The sequence below is a fragment of the Colius striatus genome, chromosome 7 (assembly GCF_028858725.1).
Source record: "Colius striatus isolate bColStr4 chromosome 7, bColStr4.1.hap1, whole genome shotgun sequence".
Lineage (NCBI taxonomy): Eukaryota > Metazoa > Chordata > Aves > Coliiformes > Coliidae > Colius > Colius striatus.
This window is the reverse complement of record NC_084765.1, coordinates 11159633-11179306: the sequence shown is the minus strand read 5'-3', so window position 1 is coordinate 11179306 and position 19674 is coordinate 11159633. Positions and strand designations below refer to the sequence as shown.

General features: G+C 47.6%; 1 protein-coding gene across 1 annotated transcript in view; it reads left to right on the top strand.

Moving 5' to 3' along the window:
- The window catches only part of SWAP70 (switching B cell complex subunit SWAP70), a 40232-nt gene extending 28448 nt beyond the window's left edge, over positions 1-11784 (top strand). The window contains exons 7-12 of the mRNA XM_061999643.1: positions 1143-1324; positions 4723-4830; positions 6316-6482; positions 7223-7421; positions 8922-9018; positions 9721-11784. Of these exons, the coding sequence (XP_061855627.1) occupies positions 1143-1324; positions 4723-4830; positions 6316-6482; positions 7223-7421; positions 8922-9018; positions 9721-9830 (863 nt within the window). The 3' untranslated portion in view covers positions 9831-11784. The remainder of the gene's footprint in view (positions 1-1142; positions 1325-4722; positions 4831-6315; positions 6483-7222; positions 7422-8921; positions 9019-9720) is intronic.
- The last annotated feature ends 7890 nt before the right edge of the window (positions 11785-19674 follow it).

Below are 19674 nucleotides of genomic sequence, written 5' to 3'. Positions count from 1 at the left end.
TCTTTTGGGCACAGGGAAAGGATCTTTGAGAAGCCTGAGACTCTGGAAAGCGTAAGGATGCACATAAGGGAAATCGGTTTCTGTCATTTAGGTGCCTCCATTTAGGCAGCCATAACCAAAAAGAGATGGCTATTTCTGATGTTTCCTTTTTCTGTATTGGCTCTGCTTCCAGGCACTGTGAAGGGAAGTGGAATACTTTGCAAATTGTTGCTTTTGGGGAGAAAGGGAAAGCTTGCCATTTCAGCATCATAAAATACTGACTTGGCTTTTAGTTTTGCTTGAGGTAATATGTTCTGATGAGCTGACGACAAGGCTGGGAATTGAGGCTTCCTTTTCTATTCCCATGCTGAAGGTACTCCTTCAGTGAGACCTTCCCAGGTATGTGCTGAGTTTTAGTTACTTGCAGCTTTTGCAGAGTGAGGTAGAAGCCGTTGCAAACAGGCTGTTGCCAATGCCACTGAGCTATGGGCAGCATTTAAGTATTTGGAGCTGTGTACTTTCATCTGCACTTCCCTCTTTACCTAAAGCATGTGTTTAATTGCACCAAAGTCTGATGTATAACATGTGATTACTTAGCTCCAAAAGGACATATTTTTTCATGGTTGTAGTAGGTGAAGAAAATACCAAAATCACCTGCTGCTCCTCAGCTTTGCTCCATTTCCTCATTGCATGTAAGTGAATGAGAGCTACTTCCTTTCTGGGGGAAAGTTTTCCCTTGAGTATTAGTATGAATAAAGGGTTTAGGATTGTTTCTAGGGAAGTAAGGGGGGTGTAGGTTGGAAAACATCATCTTGGTTAGAGTAATTAAATCTAGGTAAGAAGTCTTGAAGCGTTGGGCATCTTTTTGCAGCTAGGCATACAAGTGGCCTGTATGCCCCCTGCCTCTTAGAAATCAACATTGGAATTGCCATCGTGCATTGGAATGGCCAGAACTCACCCTCATGGCACACAGCAGATCCTTTTGGGATCTGCCTTTCACTTTTGGATTGTGGTGACAGACAGCCTCATGAGAATTAGGAGCACTGACAGCACTTATTCTGGTTTTAAAACTGCATTAAACCAACCGACTCCCACAGCACAGGTGTTGTTTCACTGAGGCTATGCAGTGAGTTTGTCGTTTCCCTCCGCTCGGTTCGTTGCAGCCATCCAGAGCACGGTGAACCTGCTGCGGGCCGGCAGCCCCCCGCCGCACAAGGAGGCCCGCCAGAAGCGGAAGGCACTGCGCCAGAGGCTGCTGGCTGAGCACGAGGAGCTGGAGAGGCAGATGAGAGAGCTGCAGACGGCCAACGAGAACAAGCAGAGGGAACTGGAGACCGTGCGAAAGGTGGGAGCGGGAGCTGCTAACCTTCAAGCTTGAAGCTCAGTCTCTGTGGTTGAGCTGGGCTTCTTGAGGTACAATTAGGCACCTGTTTCCTGTTCAGGTGCTCAGACACGTAGTGACCTCCTCCAGAGGACGTGAGCTCGTGTCCGTGTCAGCCCCCGAAGCAAATATCTGCTGGTTGAGTGTTGGCTGCAGCAGTCCCTGAGGCCTGCTCGGCAGGCTTGGGGTGGCTCTCCTGGCTCAGCCCGCTCCCCTGTACTCACGAGGGCAGTGTGGATGGAATTCACAATTCTCGTTCTTGTGAAGGAAAACCCCGTCTGTGTGGATGGTTTGGCCACTGGAGAGCTCAGTGTTTTCAGTTACTTGTGGGGTTTTTGTGTTTCTTTCGTCACGCCTGTCTGTCAGACTTGGGGCTTTCCATTAATAGTTGTTATGTCATTTTCCAGAGTTCTGTCATGTGAATTGTACGTGTGGGGGGAGGAACTCTCCCCTTCACGCAAACGTAGTTTCCAATTTACAAGGGTGCAAAGTGATTTTGTGAGTATGTTTGGGAGAGATTTATAGAGCTGAGACACACAGCACCCATTTAGAACCTGTTTAAATGCATATTGCTTGTAAATGCTGGATTGACTTCTAAAAGCCTGAGAATTAAACCAGAAATTTCTGAGTATTAGTGGAAGACTTGCTGAGCACATTGTTTTCCTGATACTTAAGTTAAATCTTAGGACTGGCAGGAGACACCAAGGTGCCTCTGCTGTGGCTGCACACCCTTAAAACAGTCAGTTGAACATGCCGGTGGATCTTGTACTTTGGACTTTGGACTTTGGTACCTCAGCAATAGTTCCTAAAGGCTTAATGAATACCCAGATTTACTTCCTGTCTGCATCACTGCTTGACTTGTTCATAAATGAAAAACACTAATTTCATCCCTCTGTTAGAAAAACCCCTAATGATCTTTGCAGGGGGGATGAGGGGGAAGCTATAAATACTGTGAGAGCATGTTAAAATTGCCAAGTCTAGAAAGCAACTGAAATAATCCACATTGTGTCTTTTAAGTCTTATTAAGTCACAATTTGTATCAAGGAGAAATTTGTCTTCTTTTAATACCATTGCGCTGGCAGTACTGATATGGGTATTATTCTATTTATTTGCCTTAAATGCAGTCCAACAGTGGAAAACCATTCTTTAATTTCGGCCCCTAAACATGTGGTAGAATTTAGGATTCAGAAAGCAAAATATGCTTTAAAGGATAGCCTGTGTTACCTACGAGTTACTGGCAAGTAGTATACCTGTTAATAGAAATCGTAGGGCTGGATTTCAGTGCGAGTTTAATTTATTGAGGCAAAGTTAAAGGGAAGATCACATGAGATCAACCTCAAAGGAGCAGTAGGATATTGACAGGCTCCGGGGAGTTTTGTGGAAATCCCAGTGGCTAAACTACACAGGTTGTGTAGCATGGCTTGAAGGGGGCTGGATTAAAGTAACCACTCAAGGACAGCAGTTTAGTCTTTGCCATTTGCACTTTGACTGAGGAACTTGGTGTTTGATTAGTTAGAAAAATGTTCTTCAAGGAAAAGGCTTTGTAAATGGTTCAGGACACTGAATTATTCTGCAAAGCTGAGTTAGATTTGCTCCTAATGGCAGTGAGCCAGCATTTACACAGCATCTGCCAAAGTGCACTCTGAGGCTGGCTTGTGTTTTGATAGCTCCTGCAGTAGAAAATTTCAGAAGAATAAAAGCCTTTGCCTAAAATAGATTTTGGTCCTATTTTTTAATGGAATTTTGAGATACACACACTGAACAGACTGAAAGGTGAGGTTTTGTTACCATGCACAAGATTTGTGCACCCTTTGTTTTCATTTGGGATCTTGCATGGGATTCAGAGCCACGGTGGGAACTGGAATGGTGTGTTTCTGTTGATCCCCCTCCCCCCTGCCTCCAACATTTGGGACTTTTCCCTGAACTGCATGGTTGTTGCCAGTGCCTTACCTGCCAGGAACTGATGTCTTCTAACACAAATTAAGCAGGAAGCTGCTGATGAAGAGCAGACAGCGTATTTTCTTGTTGAGCTCTCTGGCAAAAGCCCAGCACCCACCCTTGCCTGGGCCTCTGCACGTTGCCCCTCTCAGCTCAGGATAGGCAAGGTTTGTTTCATTTCAAAGCAGAGAAGGAAAAGAAAATTTCGCTTCAATGGGCACTTTGGATTTGACTACAGTTGCATGCTTTGAACTGTTCTGGCAGAGGAGGAGTACTACTTCTAAAAGCCTGGTGTCATTTAAACCTTTCACAGGACAGCAGTTCTGTACTATCTTCTACAGCTCAAAACCAAGCTAGGAGCCTTCTCCTGTCCCTCTCCCCATCTATTTCGGACTAGAGACACGAGTATCAGCTTGGAAGTTTTAATTGGTTGGGCATCTCATTAGTTCATCTAGATTGTATGGGGGAGATGGTTTAGCTGTGGTACCTTCCAAAAGAACTAAAGGAGATGGGGCATCCTGCTCCTACTGAAGGTCTGTGGAAATAATTTTGCCAGCCTGGTGTATTACAAAAGCAGGGTGCTTGCCATGTTTCCTTCCATCAGGTAAGTTTCTTAGGAAAACACCTGGAAAGAATTCTGTTTTCTTGGTAAAGTTTTGGCTGGTACTTGTACACTTCTAACCTAAAAATACATGCTGTCAAAATCCCGGTGAAAGGAAAAACTGTGACAACTATCTTTGTATGTGAAGTCAAGATGCCAAAAAAAAGTTAACCGAGTTGCAAAAGGGCATGAAAGTACCAGCAGCTGTTTCCTAGGCCTTAGCTCTGACTGGGCTGATTTTTTTTCCCCCTGTAATTTCAGGTGGTGATTATCAACTGGAATTTTATTTACCTTACATGGCAATTTAGGGGATGTTCAAGGGATGTGATTCACAATAGCGCAATCACTTATTATAGTCAAAGTTTGTGGCACTTCTGCTTTCCCATGGCAATTCAGTGCTTCTCACTTCTGTTTCTGTATGAACTATACATGGGCATGTTGGAACTCCTGTCCAGTCCTGCCTGGGACCTGGTTTTCCATGATAGTTTTCAGTCTTATATGCCATAGAGAAGGAAATGCGGTGATTTCTATTTGTTGTGCAAAGTGGGACTCAAGGGAAAGTTGGAGGCACTCTGATTATGAACTTGTCATTGGAAAATTTAAAATTATCTTGCAAATAACAAGACTAAACATTAGAGATTTAGAATGGCCTCAGATATAGATTTAAAGAAGCTGGTGCCTAATTGCTTTTGAAGGTTTCTTACATTTTTGTTAACTTTTTTCTGGTTTTAACTAAAATTCCATTCCCTCCAAATGCTTTGGTTTCAACAGATTGCTTTTTCCTTCTTTTCTTCCCCCTCCACCCCCTGCCTTTCTCTTCCAGCAACTGGAAGCAGCAGCTGCTCGTGCTGCTGAGGAAGAGAAGAAGAGACTTCAGACTCAAGTGGAATTACAAGATCGCTTCAGTTCGGAGCTGGAGAGAGAAAAAATGGTGAGTAGTGCATGTGGGGTTTTTTTGCTGTGCTGCCTCCACTGAGCAACGTGCTCAGCAGTGGCTGGAAGCCGTGGGTTTCGGGGGAGGCTGGAGTGTGCAGCCTCTCGTGCACTTAGTGGAGGTGGGGGGATTAAATATTGTACTAGGGAATTCAAGCACTGGAACAGCATGTCTGCAGGTTCTGTAGCATTCAAAGCTTAAATATTATTGGAAAATCAGGAGAAGCATTACTGTTTGAAAGATAAATGCAGACTGAAGTTATCCTTGCAGTTTTCAGAGATGGAGAACCAGAGGCCAGTACACACTGTGTGACTGTGCAAAATGAACATGGGTGTAATCAAAATGCATTTTAGGAATTTTCTAACTTGAATATATTACTAAAACAATTGAGTGTTTTTATACTGTTTCTTCTTTGACTTTTATACACACACACACACACAAACATAAAAAAATGAACAAAATGGTGGAGCTTAACAATGCTGTTATTGTAATCCACACTGAGAATTTCCAAAAGAACTGATTTTCAGCCTTCCAGGGCTCTGTCAGGTGTAACAGGCTTTTCTGATAGCTAGAGAAATGAAGGAGGAATAGTCAAGTTGGTGCAGTGGAAGGTCGTGGAACGTAAGTGCACATAGTGCTGCTTTATGGGCTGAGTGTGAATTCCTGACTGCCACCGCTTTTGGATCAGGGAGGCTTCGGTTAGCTGAGGGAAAGCAGTGGAGCAGGACATGCCATCCTGCCACACGTGACAGCAAGCCTTTTGTGCTGGCCTCAGGAGCTGCGTGTGCCTTCTGTGAAGCAGATGCCGTGTGGTGCAGGCTGCTGGGGCTGTGGTGCAAATGCAGCAGCTTAGGCACTGCCTGGGAGGGCTCTGCCACAGCTGCACCCAGGCTTTCCTGCTCTGGCCAGTGATGAATGGGGGGAGTGAGGATCAGGAACAGGATGGCTGTGGACTTGCAGCATTCCCTTGCCTTCCTCTATCCCTTACTGTTTTGTGTTACAGTTGTGTTCTTCTCTTAGCAAAGCCAAGCTTCTTAGCCGATTCCCACCCCTTTCTCCCTCTCATGTTGTGGGTGCCATCACGCAGATGTGTGTGAAGTAGACTGCTGCCAAGGGAGGACTTGCCTGAGGGAAGGAGTGGAACAGTGTCATTAAACCAGCCTGACCTTTGTGTCTGGGCACTCCACAAGTTTTCGTTTCTTTCAGTTTAGTGTAAACTGAAACTCATAAACTGGCAAGATCACACTGATGATTGAAGTTAGGTTTAAGCCTTTGTAAAAAACCCTGTGCTGCATGAAGTGGGGCAACGTGAGGAACCTGTATTATTGTGTATATTTTAAAATGCTCTTAGTTACACACCTACAAACCTAGACTCAGTTTTAGCAGTTTTGCTCCATGAGCAGCAGGAAGAGGTTTGTCTCTGATCTGAGGAAAGCCCAAGTTGAATGATAGCTCATATGTGTCCTAAATTTATGCTGCTAGGTGAGACAGAAAATGGAAGAGCAGGTTGCTCAGAAATCATCTGAATTGGAACAGTATTTACAGAGAGTACGTGAACTGGAAGAAATGTATAAGCAGCTACAGGAAGCTTTGGAGGATGAGAAACAGGCACGTCAAGATGAAGAGACTGTAAGGAAACTTCAGGCCAGGTATGGCTTTGACCTGGTAGAGATTTATTTAACTTCTCCACCCTCCCATGCAAGAATAAATACCTGTGCCATAGTGTTAAACATTGATTGCATCTTGGGCACCCTGCAGGGAAGGGGGAACTAGTTTGAAGTCCAAACACAGGATAGATTTTCTTTCCCTTAAGATATGAGGGGTAAAGCTGATGTTCGTGATTTCTTAATATGTTTGATTAGCCCATAGCCAGGGGAGGGCTCAGCAGTTTCAGAAAGGTGTTGTGTATGTCAGCACTTGAAAAACTGCGATTGCTCTGTACAGAACTTTCAATTATGTCTTTTAGGAAGCAACAACTGTAAATAAGACTTACTGTCTCACAGGTTTAAATTACATCTGATAAAGGATTAAGTCTCCTTTTACTCATATAGGCTTTGTTTAATGTGGTTTGTTTCTTCAACTCCTCGGTTCTGCTAAGATAATTACGGTAAGTTATGCAGGCTTGTTTATCCTGCGGGTTTCAGTGCTGTGTATTTGCATTATTGACTAAATAATGAATAGCCCTTCTGTAGCAGTCAGACTGCTGGCACTGCTGGCATGATTTTGAGCTTTACCTGAAGACCAGCCAATGAGCAATAACTTTTTTTTCCCGCTTCCCAAGTACTTTAAAAATGGAAAGAAAAGAATAGTGTTGGCTTGCCCAGCTGTGGGCTGTGTAACGGGTACACTGCACCTGAACGGGCACTTCACGTGGCCATCCCTGTTGCAGATTACTGGAAGAGGAGTCAGCAAAGAGAGCTGAACTGGAAAAATGGCACTTGCAGCAGCAACAGACCATTCAGATGACAGAAGCAGAGAAACAAGAGCTAGAAAACCAGAGATTGATGAAGGAACAGGCTCTTCAAGATGCTATGCAGCAACTGGAACAACTTGAACTGGAAAGGAAGGAGGCCCTTGAGCGATACGAGGTGAGCTGTTCTGTTCATCAAGCTCTCATACTCCGCCAGGTATTCAGTAGTTGAACTGAATTTGAAGGTCATCAATGTCAAGGATTGGGGTTCTTTTGGCCCAGAGCAGTAGATACATGTGAAGAAGAGGACATTATAGACATACCACCTTCTTTTATAGACATACCTTTCTCCTTTTGTCCCAACTCGCATGCAAGCCAGCTCAGCCATATCCTGGAGAACTCTGTGTACATTTGTCTTCTACTGTAGATGAACTTCTAACACAGTCCCATGGCTGTCATAACTAAATACCTTCTGCTTTTGAATTGCTTATTCTTGCAAATGTTGTGATGATGTCATGGGGCAATATTGTCTCCTGCTGATGAAAACTCAACGTGCTTCTCTCAGCCCTTGCTGCTCTACAAGGTATTTAAGCACTGAACTGATGGCAAGGATAGCCAGGAGTTAGCTCAGGTCCTCAATGTGCAGCAGGGCTTCCGTCCCACATGCCAGGCCTGTTCTCTGCTCAGCTGTGTTTGGTAAAGGCCAGGAGCTGTATTCGTGGAAGAAATGAGAGTTGGAATCATCGAGTACAGAGTCTGAGGTGCAGTGTACTTTCAAGGGCTAGAGAGGTGTTGATCCTGTGTGTATTTAGGTCAGGAATCAAAACATGACGGGGTTTCTGCTTAACTAGGGAATGTGTTTATGCTGTCTGTGCTGTTGAGATTAGCTCTGTGAAGGACAGGCTGGTGAGCTGCCTCAGCTGGCACAATGCAAGAGCTTCAGTGACTGCAGGCGATGGCCCAGAGTGGGTACTTCTGGCTACATTGCAACTTACCAGGCTGGTGTCACACCTGACACCAGCATTAGGTGGCTTTTGGCTAATACTTGAAATTTTTTTAGATGGCATCTCAGGCTTTTTATATGTGAAACATCATTTATTACACCAAAGGAATTGCTGAATACAATAGACACAAAACCTCCCCAAACAAAGAAATCCACGAAACAAACGATGGAGCAGGTCACTGTGACAGCTGACTCATCATTTTAGAAATACTTAATCATTCAGGGCTTCTGTTTGGAATTGACCAACAGACTGGAGTGGCTGGGGGAACACCTTTCTTGCCTGAGTGTAGCAGCAGATCTCCCTCCTCTAGCTTACATCTTACAAGTTATGAGAGTGAGAGACCCATGAGCGGGTCTCAGTTTGGAACAGAAAATGCATCTTTGTTTTGAAACTATAGTGTATGCTTTCACTCTTCATGAAGAGTAGCCCTACTTACACACCTGTGGGATCTTGTAAAACCTTGCTATCTTGGGATTCTGGTTTGACAGCTTACCTTTACACAGCTGGGGACTGATGGAATGGCTTAGGATGGTTAGAAGGGAAGTTCTCCTGTCTGCATTGAGTGGAGTGCTGGCTGAAGTAATGTGGTTCTGTCTTTAGGTTCAAGAAGATGTGCTTATATAAAAATAAAGTGAAGTTGTTCTTGTTTTCACATGGACTGTATCTTATTTCAGGAGGTTAAGAAGAAGTTGGAAACAGCAGCTAATAACACCAAAAGCTGGAAAGATAAAGTAGCTCATCACGAGGGATTAATTCGACTAGTAGAGCCAGGTAAGATAGCAACAGCAAAGTCACCAAAGCCACGCCTTCATTCTGTCTGTTGGATGTGGATCACCTAGGGATGATGCACTGCAGTCGGCCTTTTCCTGGAGCTTGGTAGTTTCACAGCAGCCTACAAACACCACAGTGGCGAGAACTGCTGCTGGTAAATGTCATGCCTCTACTGGCCCTACTATAACAACGTTTCAAATTCTTATTCTTTGAAACAAAGCAAGGGTCAGCCTGAACATTGCATGGTTTGGGTGTTTCATGCAGTTAGCATAAATGCTGGTTGCCAAAAATCATGAAGTAAAGATAGCTAAAATATTTAATGTGGGGGAAAAGTTTAATTTCTTAGCTTAATTAACAACATGCCAGCCCAGGGGCTTTGTAATGCAGAGCTTGAGAGCTTCCTTTCCCTCAAGGACATCTCTAAAGGCAAGAGGAAGAGGAGTTTACTAAGATTTTTACTACATGGGGCAGGGTGGGGGGAGGCTGGAAGACAAGGATGCCAAAAATTGCAGCAGTTGACAACTCCCACTACACACCTTTGCTGAGGGTGTTCCTGGTGTTCCCCTCTCCTGGGTTAGGCAGGGTCTCAGGTGGCCTCTGAGAGCGTTTCCAGGCACAGAAGGGACAGCACATAGCAAATGAGCCTGTGGAGCCATGACCCTCTCAGAAACACCATCTCAGGCACTGCCCTCTGTCTTCTAGGCTCCAAGAATCCTCACTTGATCACACACTGGGGCCCAGCCGCCTTCACTGAAGCTGAACTTGAGCAAAGACAAAAGAGCTGGAAAGGGAAAAAACCCACTTCTGAGTAATGACAGTAGCTGACGTATCGTGACCAGGAGCCCGCGTTCCCTCCTCCTGCTTTGCACAGAGCAGCTTGACCAGGAGCCCACCTTCCTTCCTCCTGCTTTGCACAGAGCAGCTTCTCGCTTACAAAGGTCATAGTTTGCGCAGCAGATTGGGCCTTTTGACAAAGGAAGTACTTTCTGTTTGCCACATAGGAGTGCCTGCTCTGAGCTCAGCACTTACAACGTGTGGTGTTTGACAGTACTTGCTGTTTTCCCTCACATTTCTAGAAGTTCTGTTCTTTTATACAAAACTTTGCAGCTCAAGATTTTGATGTAAATGTAGCAGGTGAGAGAATTGTTTCTATACTGGCCAGTAACAATCTGACAGCATCTAACCCAGCAGGCAGTGTCACCTTTGTGCCAATCAGTGAGGGAAGCAACTGTTTCACTGTTCAGTTGGTGTAACTCAAACCCGGGATAAATAGTCCCAGACAGGTAGAGGGTTACCTTTCCTGCCTCGGAACTGCCAGTTGTTTCTTTCTCACCAGCTGTTGCTCTTCACATGGTGCTTCATGCTTGGATACCTTCTTCCTTAGGGAGGAGAGGCTGCATCACTGGGGGCCCCCGGGCTGGTCAGATTGTGTGTCCCATTATCCTCTGTTTGCAGAAATCCAAACACAATAACTGGAAAGAGACACATACAAAATGCTGCTGTAACACCTGTGGAAAAAGTAGCCATGTGAGATTGTTCCTGTACTGTCTCATACTTGAGAAGTGCTAAAATGAAAAAAAAAGATGCAGTTTGGACTTAAGAGATTTTGGGAGCAGATGATGGGAAGCTGGTAGCACACACAGGCTGGTACCATCTGCATCAAGGCCATGTTTGTGCAAGAACTCTGATTTGTAACATACCACCTGTTTGGATGCTGCACTTTTGTCTTAATTGGGGGCCAGGTGAAAAAGAGGAAAACGAAATTTTAAATGAAAATGATAAACAAACACATTGCAATAGGGCTTGAGAAAAATCGGTTCTTGTCAGTAAAATAAAGTGAGTGTCGCTGCAGCAAGGCTCATGATCCGCCTCAAAACTCTGAGGACAAAGCCAGGGATTTCTGTTTCTGTGGGGAAAAGGACCAAGTCTGTGATTTTGCTTTGTAGATCTCCCCCACCAGACATAAAGTCAACCTCTTGCCAAGGGAAATAGCATTTCTGCTGCATGACATGGGCCTTTGGGGAACTAAGCCCCCATCCCGAGCAGCAGGTGGCTGGGGGGCCCCTCGGAGTCAGCGTTGTTTGACCTTTGTACGTACCCCAAACCCAGACCCTCTCTCAGCACCTGCTTTTTAGTTCAGCTACATGTTAAATTATTTTCAGTAAGAAAGAAGTGAAGTTTCAGGTGGATAACCAGTGCAGCACTGTGACACTTGGATCTCAAAGAGCAAAAGCTGAACAGAAGTGATCTTCAGGTTTGGAAGCCAATAGCATTTTATTTGCCTATTAACTAAGACTCACCCAAACACTGAATCTTCTCAGACATTTATTCTCTGATTGTATTTTTATACTAATTGATATCTTTAATGTCTCAGTCAATAGAGTGCTGATTAGAATAGCAGGGAAGTCTGGGATCTTCCCATTTGTATTTACTGTACAGGAGAGCAGCAGTTTCTTTAGCTGGCTAACAAGGCATTTTTAAAATTGATCATGTTTACAGAAGAAATGTGAAAAAAAACCCCCTGTAATAGAAATACTAATGTATACATTGTTAAACTTTCTTAAGGAAGATGGAACAGTATTTATGACTACCAAACATCTTTCACGTAGAGAGCAAACGGTGTATTGGGGCTAAACTTGTTTAATTTTTTCTAACAGTTCTATTTTGGACAAATATTTTTTAAGAACACCAAATGATGCATGTTTTCATATTTTTTACTGTTCTTTAGAATTGGCTGTTTAATAAAGTAATACAAAGTCATTTACATTTCTGAATTCATTTATGCCTTTTTGCATGGGTTTCTTTGGGGTTACTGGAGTCTGGTTCCAAAAATTGGGGTGGGATAGGGTGGGTGGGGGTGTGTGTATTACAGCGATGGGAAAAAAGTACTCTTAAGGGGCTGATTGATGGGATGTGGATTTACCCTAAATCCAGGCACTGGAAACACACAAACTACACTTTGTATGTCATAACAGCACCACTTCTCTTAGAGTTCACGTTCAGGAGCCCTTGATGCTCATCTGTTACAGCAGTGCTCAGATGCTGTAGGGTGAGAGCACAGGTTCCTGATACACACAGCACACTGGGTGGGAAGCAAAGGGAGAGAAAGGTCAGGTCTGCACGAGCCCAGCAGCAGCTGGAGTGTGAGCCTGGGACAAGGACAGACCCACTCGTGTCCGCCAAGTGGGGAATGGCTGGGGAGGGAGGGAGCAGACACAGCCCTGTGCTGCTGCATGCAGGCCTTCTGCAACACCTCACCCACTAACGGCTGGCTGGAGTTAGTCACCATTAGAAGAGGAAATGAGACAAGTCTCCTTTTAGGTTTGTTGTCCCTACTTGATCTGAGAAATTAAGGTGGCTTTGTGTGACTAGTTACACAGTAAAACTGCTGGAAGAGAGTGGTTTAAAAAGAAACCAATTGCATTTTGAGCAAAAAAACAACCTTAGACAAAGTCTTTTAAAGCTGCACTAAACAAACACAGCACGTTAAAGAGCTGTGAGTCAGTCACCACGTCATGAAACAGTGCGGCTGGAAAAACCACACCCCTGCTGCGGGATCATTTCCTGTGAGCCCAAAGGTCACAGCACTCCTACCTATTCCACAAATCACACGAGCCTGCTGAAGGCGAGGATCTGCTCAGGAAAAGGTGATGCTACGCCCGTGTCTGTTCGGCCCGAGGAGCCTTGCAGCAGCCTAGAGCCTCACACGTGCTGGGCTTACTTACACGCAGGGGCCAGGGGAAAGCTGCGTCTGCTGTGCCTGAGGGCTCCGGCCGCTTGTTGTGACTGCCACGGTCAAGTCTACCCCTTGCTGATGCTGGAACAGTCCTGCAAACCAAGAGCACAGGTTTTTGTTTGTTTGTTTTTTCTCCTCTTGTCTTTTCTCAGGTTATCATTTTTTATGGAGCTGATTTCTGAGACTGTTACATCTTTGTTCACATAGTTCCCAACGGTAACAGGAGGCTTTTCAGCATCTCGCATTACTTCTGTTACCTTTCCTGCATGAACAGCCAAAAAAAAAAGAGCAAAACCCACACAGGACAGTATGTTGGGACACTATCGGTATGCTGGGGCAGGGACTCAACTCCAAGAGATGCAGCCGTGTTGTCACACAGCCCTTCTGGGCCCGTAGCTGCCCTGTCATCCATTTCGGTAAAAGCAATCTGACAATAACTGCTCTGCTAGCTTAGACAGGTGAAGTATGTGCGCTGCCCCTGTGCCACACGCCGGCCCCGTGTCTGTCCCCAGCCCCGTCCGTCCCCTGCCCCGGTCCCGCCGCCCCGTCCCATTCCCGGGCCGCGGCTGCCCCCTGGCGGCGCTGGGCAGCGCCACCCGCCCTCGGGCTCCGCTCCGCCCGCAGCCGCCGGTTACGAGACGGAGACACAATGACGCACAGAGGCTGGAAAACCTGCAGTGAACCACGGTTCCTGCTGTATTCCGATGACGGCACTGCACGCTGTCATCCGTGAGTTCACGAGCCAGGCCGGTTCATCTGTCAGCTCAGCTCGGTGCATCTGATCCCAGAGATGTCCCTGTCAGCCCAGGAAAAAGGATTTTACAAGACAGGCGTCACCACTGGCCCAGGATAAACTGATGCTCAGGGTCAATTCAGGCATATTTTCCAAAAGAAAGCTGCACCACAGAAGGACAATGTGTACAGCCAGATCCACCATCCTGCAAGCCCTCAGCTGCCATACAGCTTTCCTATTGTGAATAAAGCAGGGCGAGGAGAAACGTGTAAGAAAGGTTCCTCACCTGTAAAGAATGTTTTCCCAGGTGCCTCATGTATGTGCCTTGTTTATCATTCACACCCAGCTCATTCTCCCTCTCCTACTGAACAGTGCTCATGGATTGCAGGCCAAAAACAGCCTCAGGGCTGCAGGACTGGGGCTGAGAGATGAATGTGCAACATGCCAGCTCACACCTACTCCCCTCTTGGGAACGGGACTCAGACTCACAGGGAGACAAAACACCAGCCCATGGTCTGAAACACCTGGCAGGGTGAGCAGCCACATAGAGGACTCTTGTTACTGCTGATATGGCCCCAAGGTCCAAAGTAAAACACAAAGTTTGTGATGCTACATGAATTCAGACACTTGTGATTTTCATCCACTGAGTCTCACTGTGAACTTTGGCTCGCTGGTAATGGCAGGGAAGTGAAAGTACAGAAAAGGAGTGTTTTACAACCTGGCTTTCTAGGCATGTCAAAAGTCCATATCCTTCAAAAAAAGGAAAGGCCAGTAGCTGTTTAACACTTCAGATAAAAATATGTTTGGAGATAGGTAGCTGCTTCTTACTTCCAAAATAAATGGAGATTGGAACAATGTGATGCAAACCAAAAGATTAAAAACATCCTGAAGAGCCTTGAGAGAGAGATTTAAGGCAGCAGGTTTTAACACCTGCAAGCATGATCTCAGAAAGACCACTTGACCAGAAGCCCTCCTCCTTCTCCTTTCTGATATTTGAGCCTAATCAACAGAGGTAATGTAAAAGGGTGTGAGCAGCTGGCCAGAGGGAAAACCAGGACTGGGCAGAATGTTCATAAAATAAAATTAAAGGGAATCACAACCCCCAGGACAATTGCACTCACTTTCCCACATTACTCTATATTCTTTAATAAATAAAAAAAAAACCCTTTTTTACCTTTATCAGTGTGCTCATTGCTCACACTGCTCTGCTGCCTACCACGGGAGCTTACTCTAGCACCAGCTTTATACACTGTTGTTAATGCCACTGCCAGTTAAAGGAGGTACCTGCCATGGCTACAGCATACAAACAGCTTTTACAGGATCTGGGCCTGGTAAAGTCTTTGTGCAAACACTTACCTATTGTCACCTATTTTCTGAGCACACAACAGCAAATTTCATCACAAGGAACCTCCAGGGTGTTGGTGAGGACGTTGAAGTGCGATCTGCACAGGTCTCTGTTGGCTGCTCTCGCCCACGGTTGCACAAGGTATCCATGTCCTTTCACCTAACTTGGCCAACAAGTCTGACTTGAACACTTTAGCATCTTGATGGGATTAAAAACTCAAGCATTGACATGAGACAGTTTCCAAAGCAGCTTGGGCTTCCCCAATGTTGACATTTATTAGCTTTTTCAATGCCTACCAGAGCACAGGGACTTATCTTTCCACTCCAAAGAGGCTTGTGCAGCTCAGCCCTGACACAGTGTGCAAGTGCTGGGGAAGCCCAGGTCTTCTGGGGTGTTGGTTCCTCAGTTCTGACTGAAAAAGGAAAAAAAAAAACCCACTTAAAATCCTACCTAAGGTCAGACTTTGCTTAGACACATTTAGAAAGTCTTAAAGCATAAGCTGGGACTGAAATTTCTCATTTGCAGCAGCCTGGGGTGGTGTTTTCCCAACCATTTTGCTTTTTCCAAGCTATGAAGATGACCACAGTATCTGTCTGAGAGGGAGGAGCATGCCCCACTTCACAGATGGGTTTTCCTGACTGCCAGAAAGATGTTTGCTCTGGGTTTCTTTTTCCCAGAGAGAAGAAAGACAGGCACAGTCAGCTTACACATAGGTCTCTCAAAAAAGCTGAGTGGTGTGGAGGGGCCCAGGCAGTCAGTGTGGGACTGCTCTCTGTGTGGGTATGGAGGTGGCATCTTCTGCACTTAGCAGGACCATTACTGTTTGGGAGAGCTGTGTGATGCTCAAGGGGGTCACTGCTGGCCTGTCCTGGAGGGCTGCTTGGCCAGAAACAACCCTCAGCCCAAGTCAGGTCTTGCAGTGTAGCTGCACATGGCCCTGCTTACAAAAGGAACTCGCCTGCCCCTGATCCCACGTGCTGCCTTCACTGCCACTACCACAGAGGACAAAAGCCAAACCCACAACTGCTCTCAGGCCACCTCAAGCCAGCAAATCCAAAAATCCAAACTCCTATTTCCAAGAGATGGGCACCAAGGGCTGGGCCCAAGCACACACAAGGTGCCATACAAGCTTGGCAGAACTGCCCGCCAGAGGAAAAGGGAAAAAGAAAACCATACCAGGGGCCAATGGCTTTCCCTGGACCAGGCTGGTCCCGGTGTCTCTGCTGTCTCTGCAGGGTACAGATCGGTTCTGCACAGCTTCAGACAGCTCTGCTGCTGCCCTCACGCCTCACTCGACTGTGTGCCCGGGCCCCAGGTGCCAGAGGCCCAGCCAGCGCGCATCCGCTGCCCGGCCCGTTTGGCAGAAAGCCCGCGGGGCCAGCGCAGGGCACGGGGCAGCACGTGCCGAACTCGCACCGGCGCTCACTCCCTCTTGTTATCTGCTCTTTTCTCATTTGGATCTCACCCCCCCGCTCAGCCCCGACTCGCTGCATGCCGAAGCAGGGCGAGAACACTGACACGATTTTTCCAAAGCCCCCGGTTAGCTCTGGGACCCGTGGCACAGGCCTCCGCCAGCCCCTGCCCCGGCAGGCCGGCCCGGCAGCTGCAGCTGCTCCCCCAGAGACCTGCAGAACAATAAGAAATACCAGATCTGCCGCAGGAATGCGGGAGATACCGTGGCGGGGGGCCCTGGTGAGTCTGGGCGGGATTATGCTCACGGCTTGGACGCAGACCAGAGGTTGCCACTTGGACGGCCTCGTCGTCGGGTCCGCGGTGGCTCGGGGGAGGCTCCATGGGCCGACGACAGAGGGCAGCCGGACACCGCCGGACGGGCCCCGCGGCCGCACAGGGCCCCGCGGCAGCGGCACACGCACACACGCACACACAGGCACACACACACAGGCACACACGGGCACACGCGCACAGGCACAAGCACACACACGCACAGACGGGCACACGCACACAGGCACACGCACACACGGCACACGCACACAGGGCACACACAAGGCACACACACACAGGCACACACACACAGGCACACACGGCACACGCGCACAGGCACAAGCACACACACGCATAGACGGGCACACGTGCACAGGCACAAGCACACACACGCAGGCACACGCACACAGGTACCCGGGCACAGGCACACGCGGCACACGCGCACAGGCACAAGCACACACACGCACACACACGCACACACGGGCACACGCGCACAGGCACAAGCACACACACGCATAGACGGGCACACGCACACGGCACACGCACACACAGGCACACACGGGCACACGCACACAGGCACACGCACACAGGCACACGCACACAGGTACCCGGGCACAGGCACACGCGGCACACGCGCACAGGCACAAGCACACACACGCGCACACACGGGCACACGCGCACAGGCACAAGCACACACACGCATAGACGGGCACACGCACACGGCACACGCACACACAGGCACACACGGGCACACGCACACAGGCACATGCACACAGGCACACGCACACAGGTACCCGGGCACAGGCACACGCGGCACACGCACAAGCACACACACGCACACACGGGCACACGCACACGGGCACAGCCGGGCACACGCACACAGGCACACGCACACAGGCACACGCACATAGGCACACGTACACACAGGCACACACGGGCGCACACGGGCACACGCACACACGGGCACATCTACACACAGGCACACGCACACAGGCACACGCACATAGGCACACGTACACACAGGCACACACGGGCACACGCACACACGGGCACATCTACACACAGGCACACACACACAGGCACACGCACACAGGCACACGTACACACAGGCACACACGGGCACACACGGGCACACGCACACACGGGCACATCTACACACAGGCACACGCACACACGCACACGTACACACACGCGGGCACATGTACACACAGGCACACGCACACACAGGCGCGGGGCCGCGCGGACGCCTCCCCGCTGTGAGTGAGGAGCGCACTCAGAGCTGTGTCAGCCGCGTACGTGCAGCAGCGCACTGCTGCTGCAGGAGGGAAACTGCTCTCTGCCTCTGCGAGGCGAGCACGCCTAACGCCACACCGAAACCTTCTCTCAGGTTTCTCCTCGACAAAGAGTAAAAAGAGCGAGGACCGGACAGATGCCGAAGGACAGGGCCGTCGGCGTTCCGGCGCCGCACCGCGGCGGGCTCCCTGCGAACCGCGATGGGCTGGGCAGCCCCTCCTGTGCTCTGGGCACGTCAGTCACCCTGATTTGTTCAGGTGACTGAAACCAGGGTCTGCACCCCCAGCTGCAAAAGCCCGACACTAATGTGAGAGTCACACAGTTACTCTGTTGGGTAACATTTTCCCTCCACGGCTTATGAACTTTAATCCAGTTTTGAAATGTAGGGGAGGCTAAGTTGGATTACATTAGCTCAACTGCTCATGTCACAAACTCTTGAGAAGTGGTGTGGAGTTTTTTCCTCCACAAACCTTTTTGTTGGCCCACTAAATTCTTGTTTTTCACTTAGCTCAGACACCAAAAGGGGGAGTTTTCAACTTCCAAAAATAAATCAAAGACACCATGATGCCTGCAGGGTATTTGTTTCTCCATAGGAACGTGAACCTGGTGGTTTAGTTTAAGAGAGACTAAGCTAACTCTCACATTTTCTGCATTCCTCTTTTTCCTGATATATCAAGATAGACAGGTTTGAGCTGTTGTTTTAATGAAAACCTACTACTCCTGAGAGGGTTTCCTGTTTTAGAAAGATGATATTTCAGAGCTACAAAATTCCAAGCGATTTGACTTGCTGTCACCTTCATCAGGTCCCTTAACCTCCTTATGTCTCAGTGGCTCACAGATGAAACGTGAATGACAGTGAGTAATATTTACCCATTAAAAAACCAAAAAAGCACACAGACATCCGCAAAACAATGAGCTGTCAGACATTAGCTGTCCCTAAAACCAGAACTCTTTAAGCTATACTGTGATAAACTGAAATTGTATCCACAAGGTGCAAATCAGAGACTGTTGTGTGAGGCCTTTGGAAAGGGCCACGTGTACCAGGGCAACTCCTGCACAACCAGAACCTCCTGGGTGCCATTCCCTGCCAGCACCCCCTGGGTCACCTCCAGCTCCTCCACCTTTATGCATGATCCTGGTAGCCTGAAAATGTCCTCTGAGCTCTTGGGTAAAACTGCAAATTAAGTGGAGCTAAATCATGATGTAGCTGCCCCCAAAGCGTCAAGAAAATGGAGAGAGTAGTCATAAAGTCACACTGAGCTCCAGCCAAGCCCTCTTTCATAATTTCTAATTCAGGCTGCTGAATCAATCCCAGGTAGGTTTGCCCCTCCTTGGTGCGTGTGGAGCCCCAGGAACAGCCTGGGGTAACTCTAGACATGACTTACCTGGACATTGCATCTCTGGACAGTTTTGAGAGCTTAAAATCTACAGCTCTCAGCAATAAGTTTTGCGGGTAGGTGCAAACCACTTGTTGAAGGCTCCAGTATTTGTGTCACACTTGCAAGTAGAACAGAACTCCCTGAGTATGTTTTTGGTCTTGCAAATGGATCTTCAGCTCCCAGTTTTGTTAATTCTGCAAGCCAGAATGTTTTCTTTGCTGTTTTTTTTTCTTGTCTACCAAAGGCAGTTGGGATTTACCAACTGTTCTAACCATTTAGAATCTGTGATATGTAAAACCACTTTCCTGTGTTACAAAAGTTTCTCTGAATTGTAAAACGCATTACAAAGGGGAGGGAGTTCAGTCCCTTGTAGACTGCTTGGGCTGTTCTGCTGGCAGAAAGTGACCACTGGCAGCTCGCGAGGCACGGAAAAAAGACTTAGCGCCCA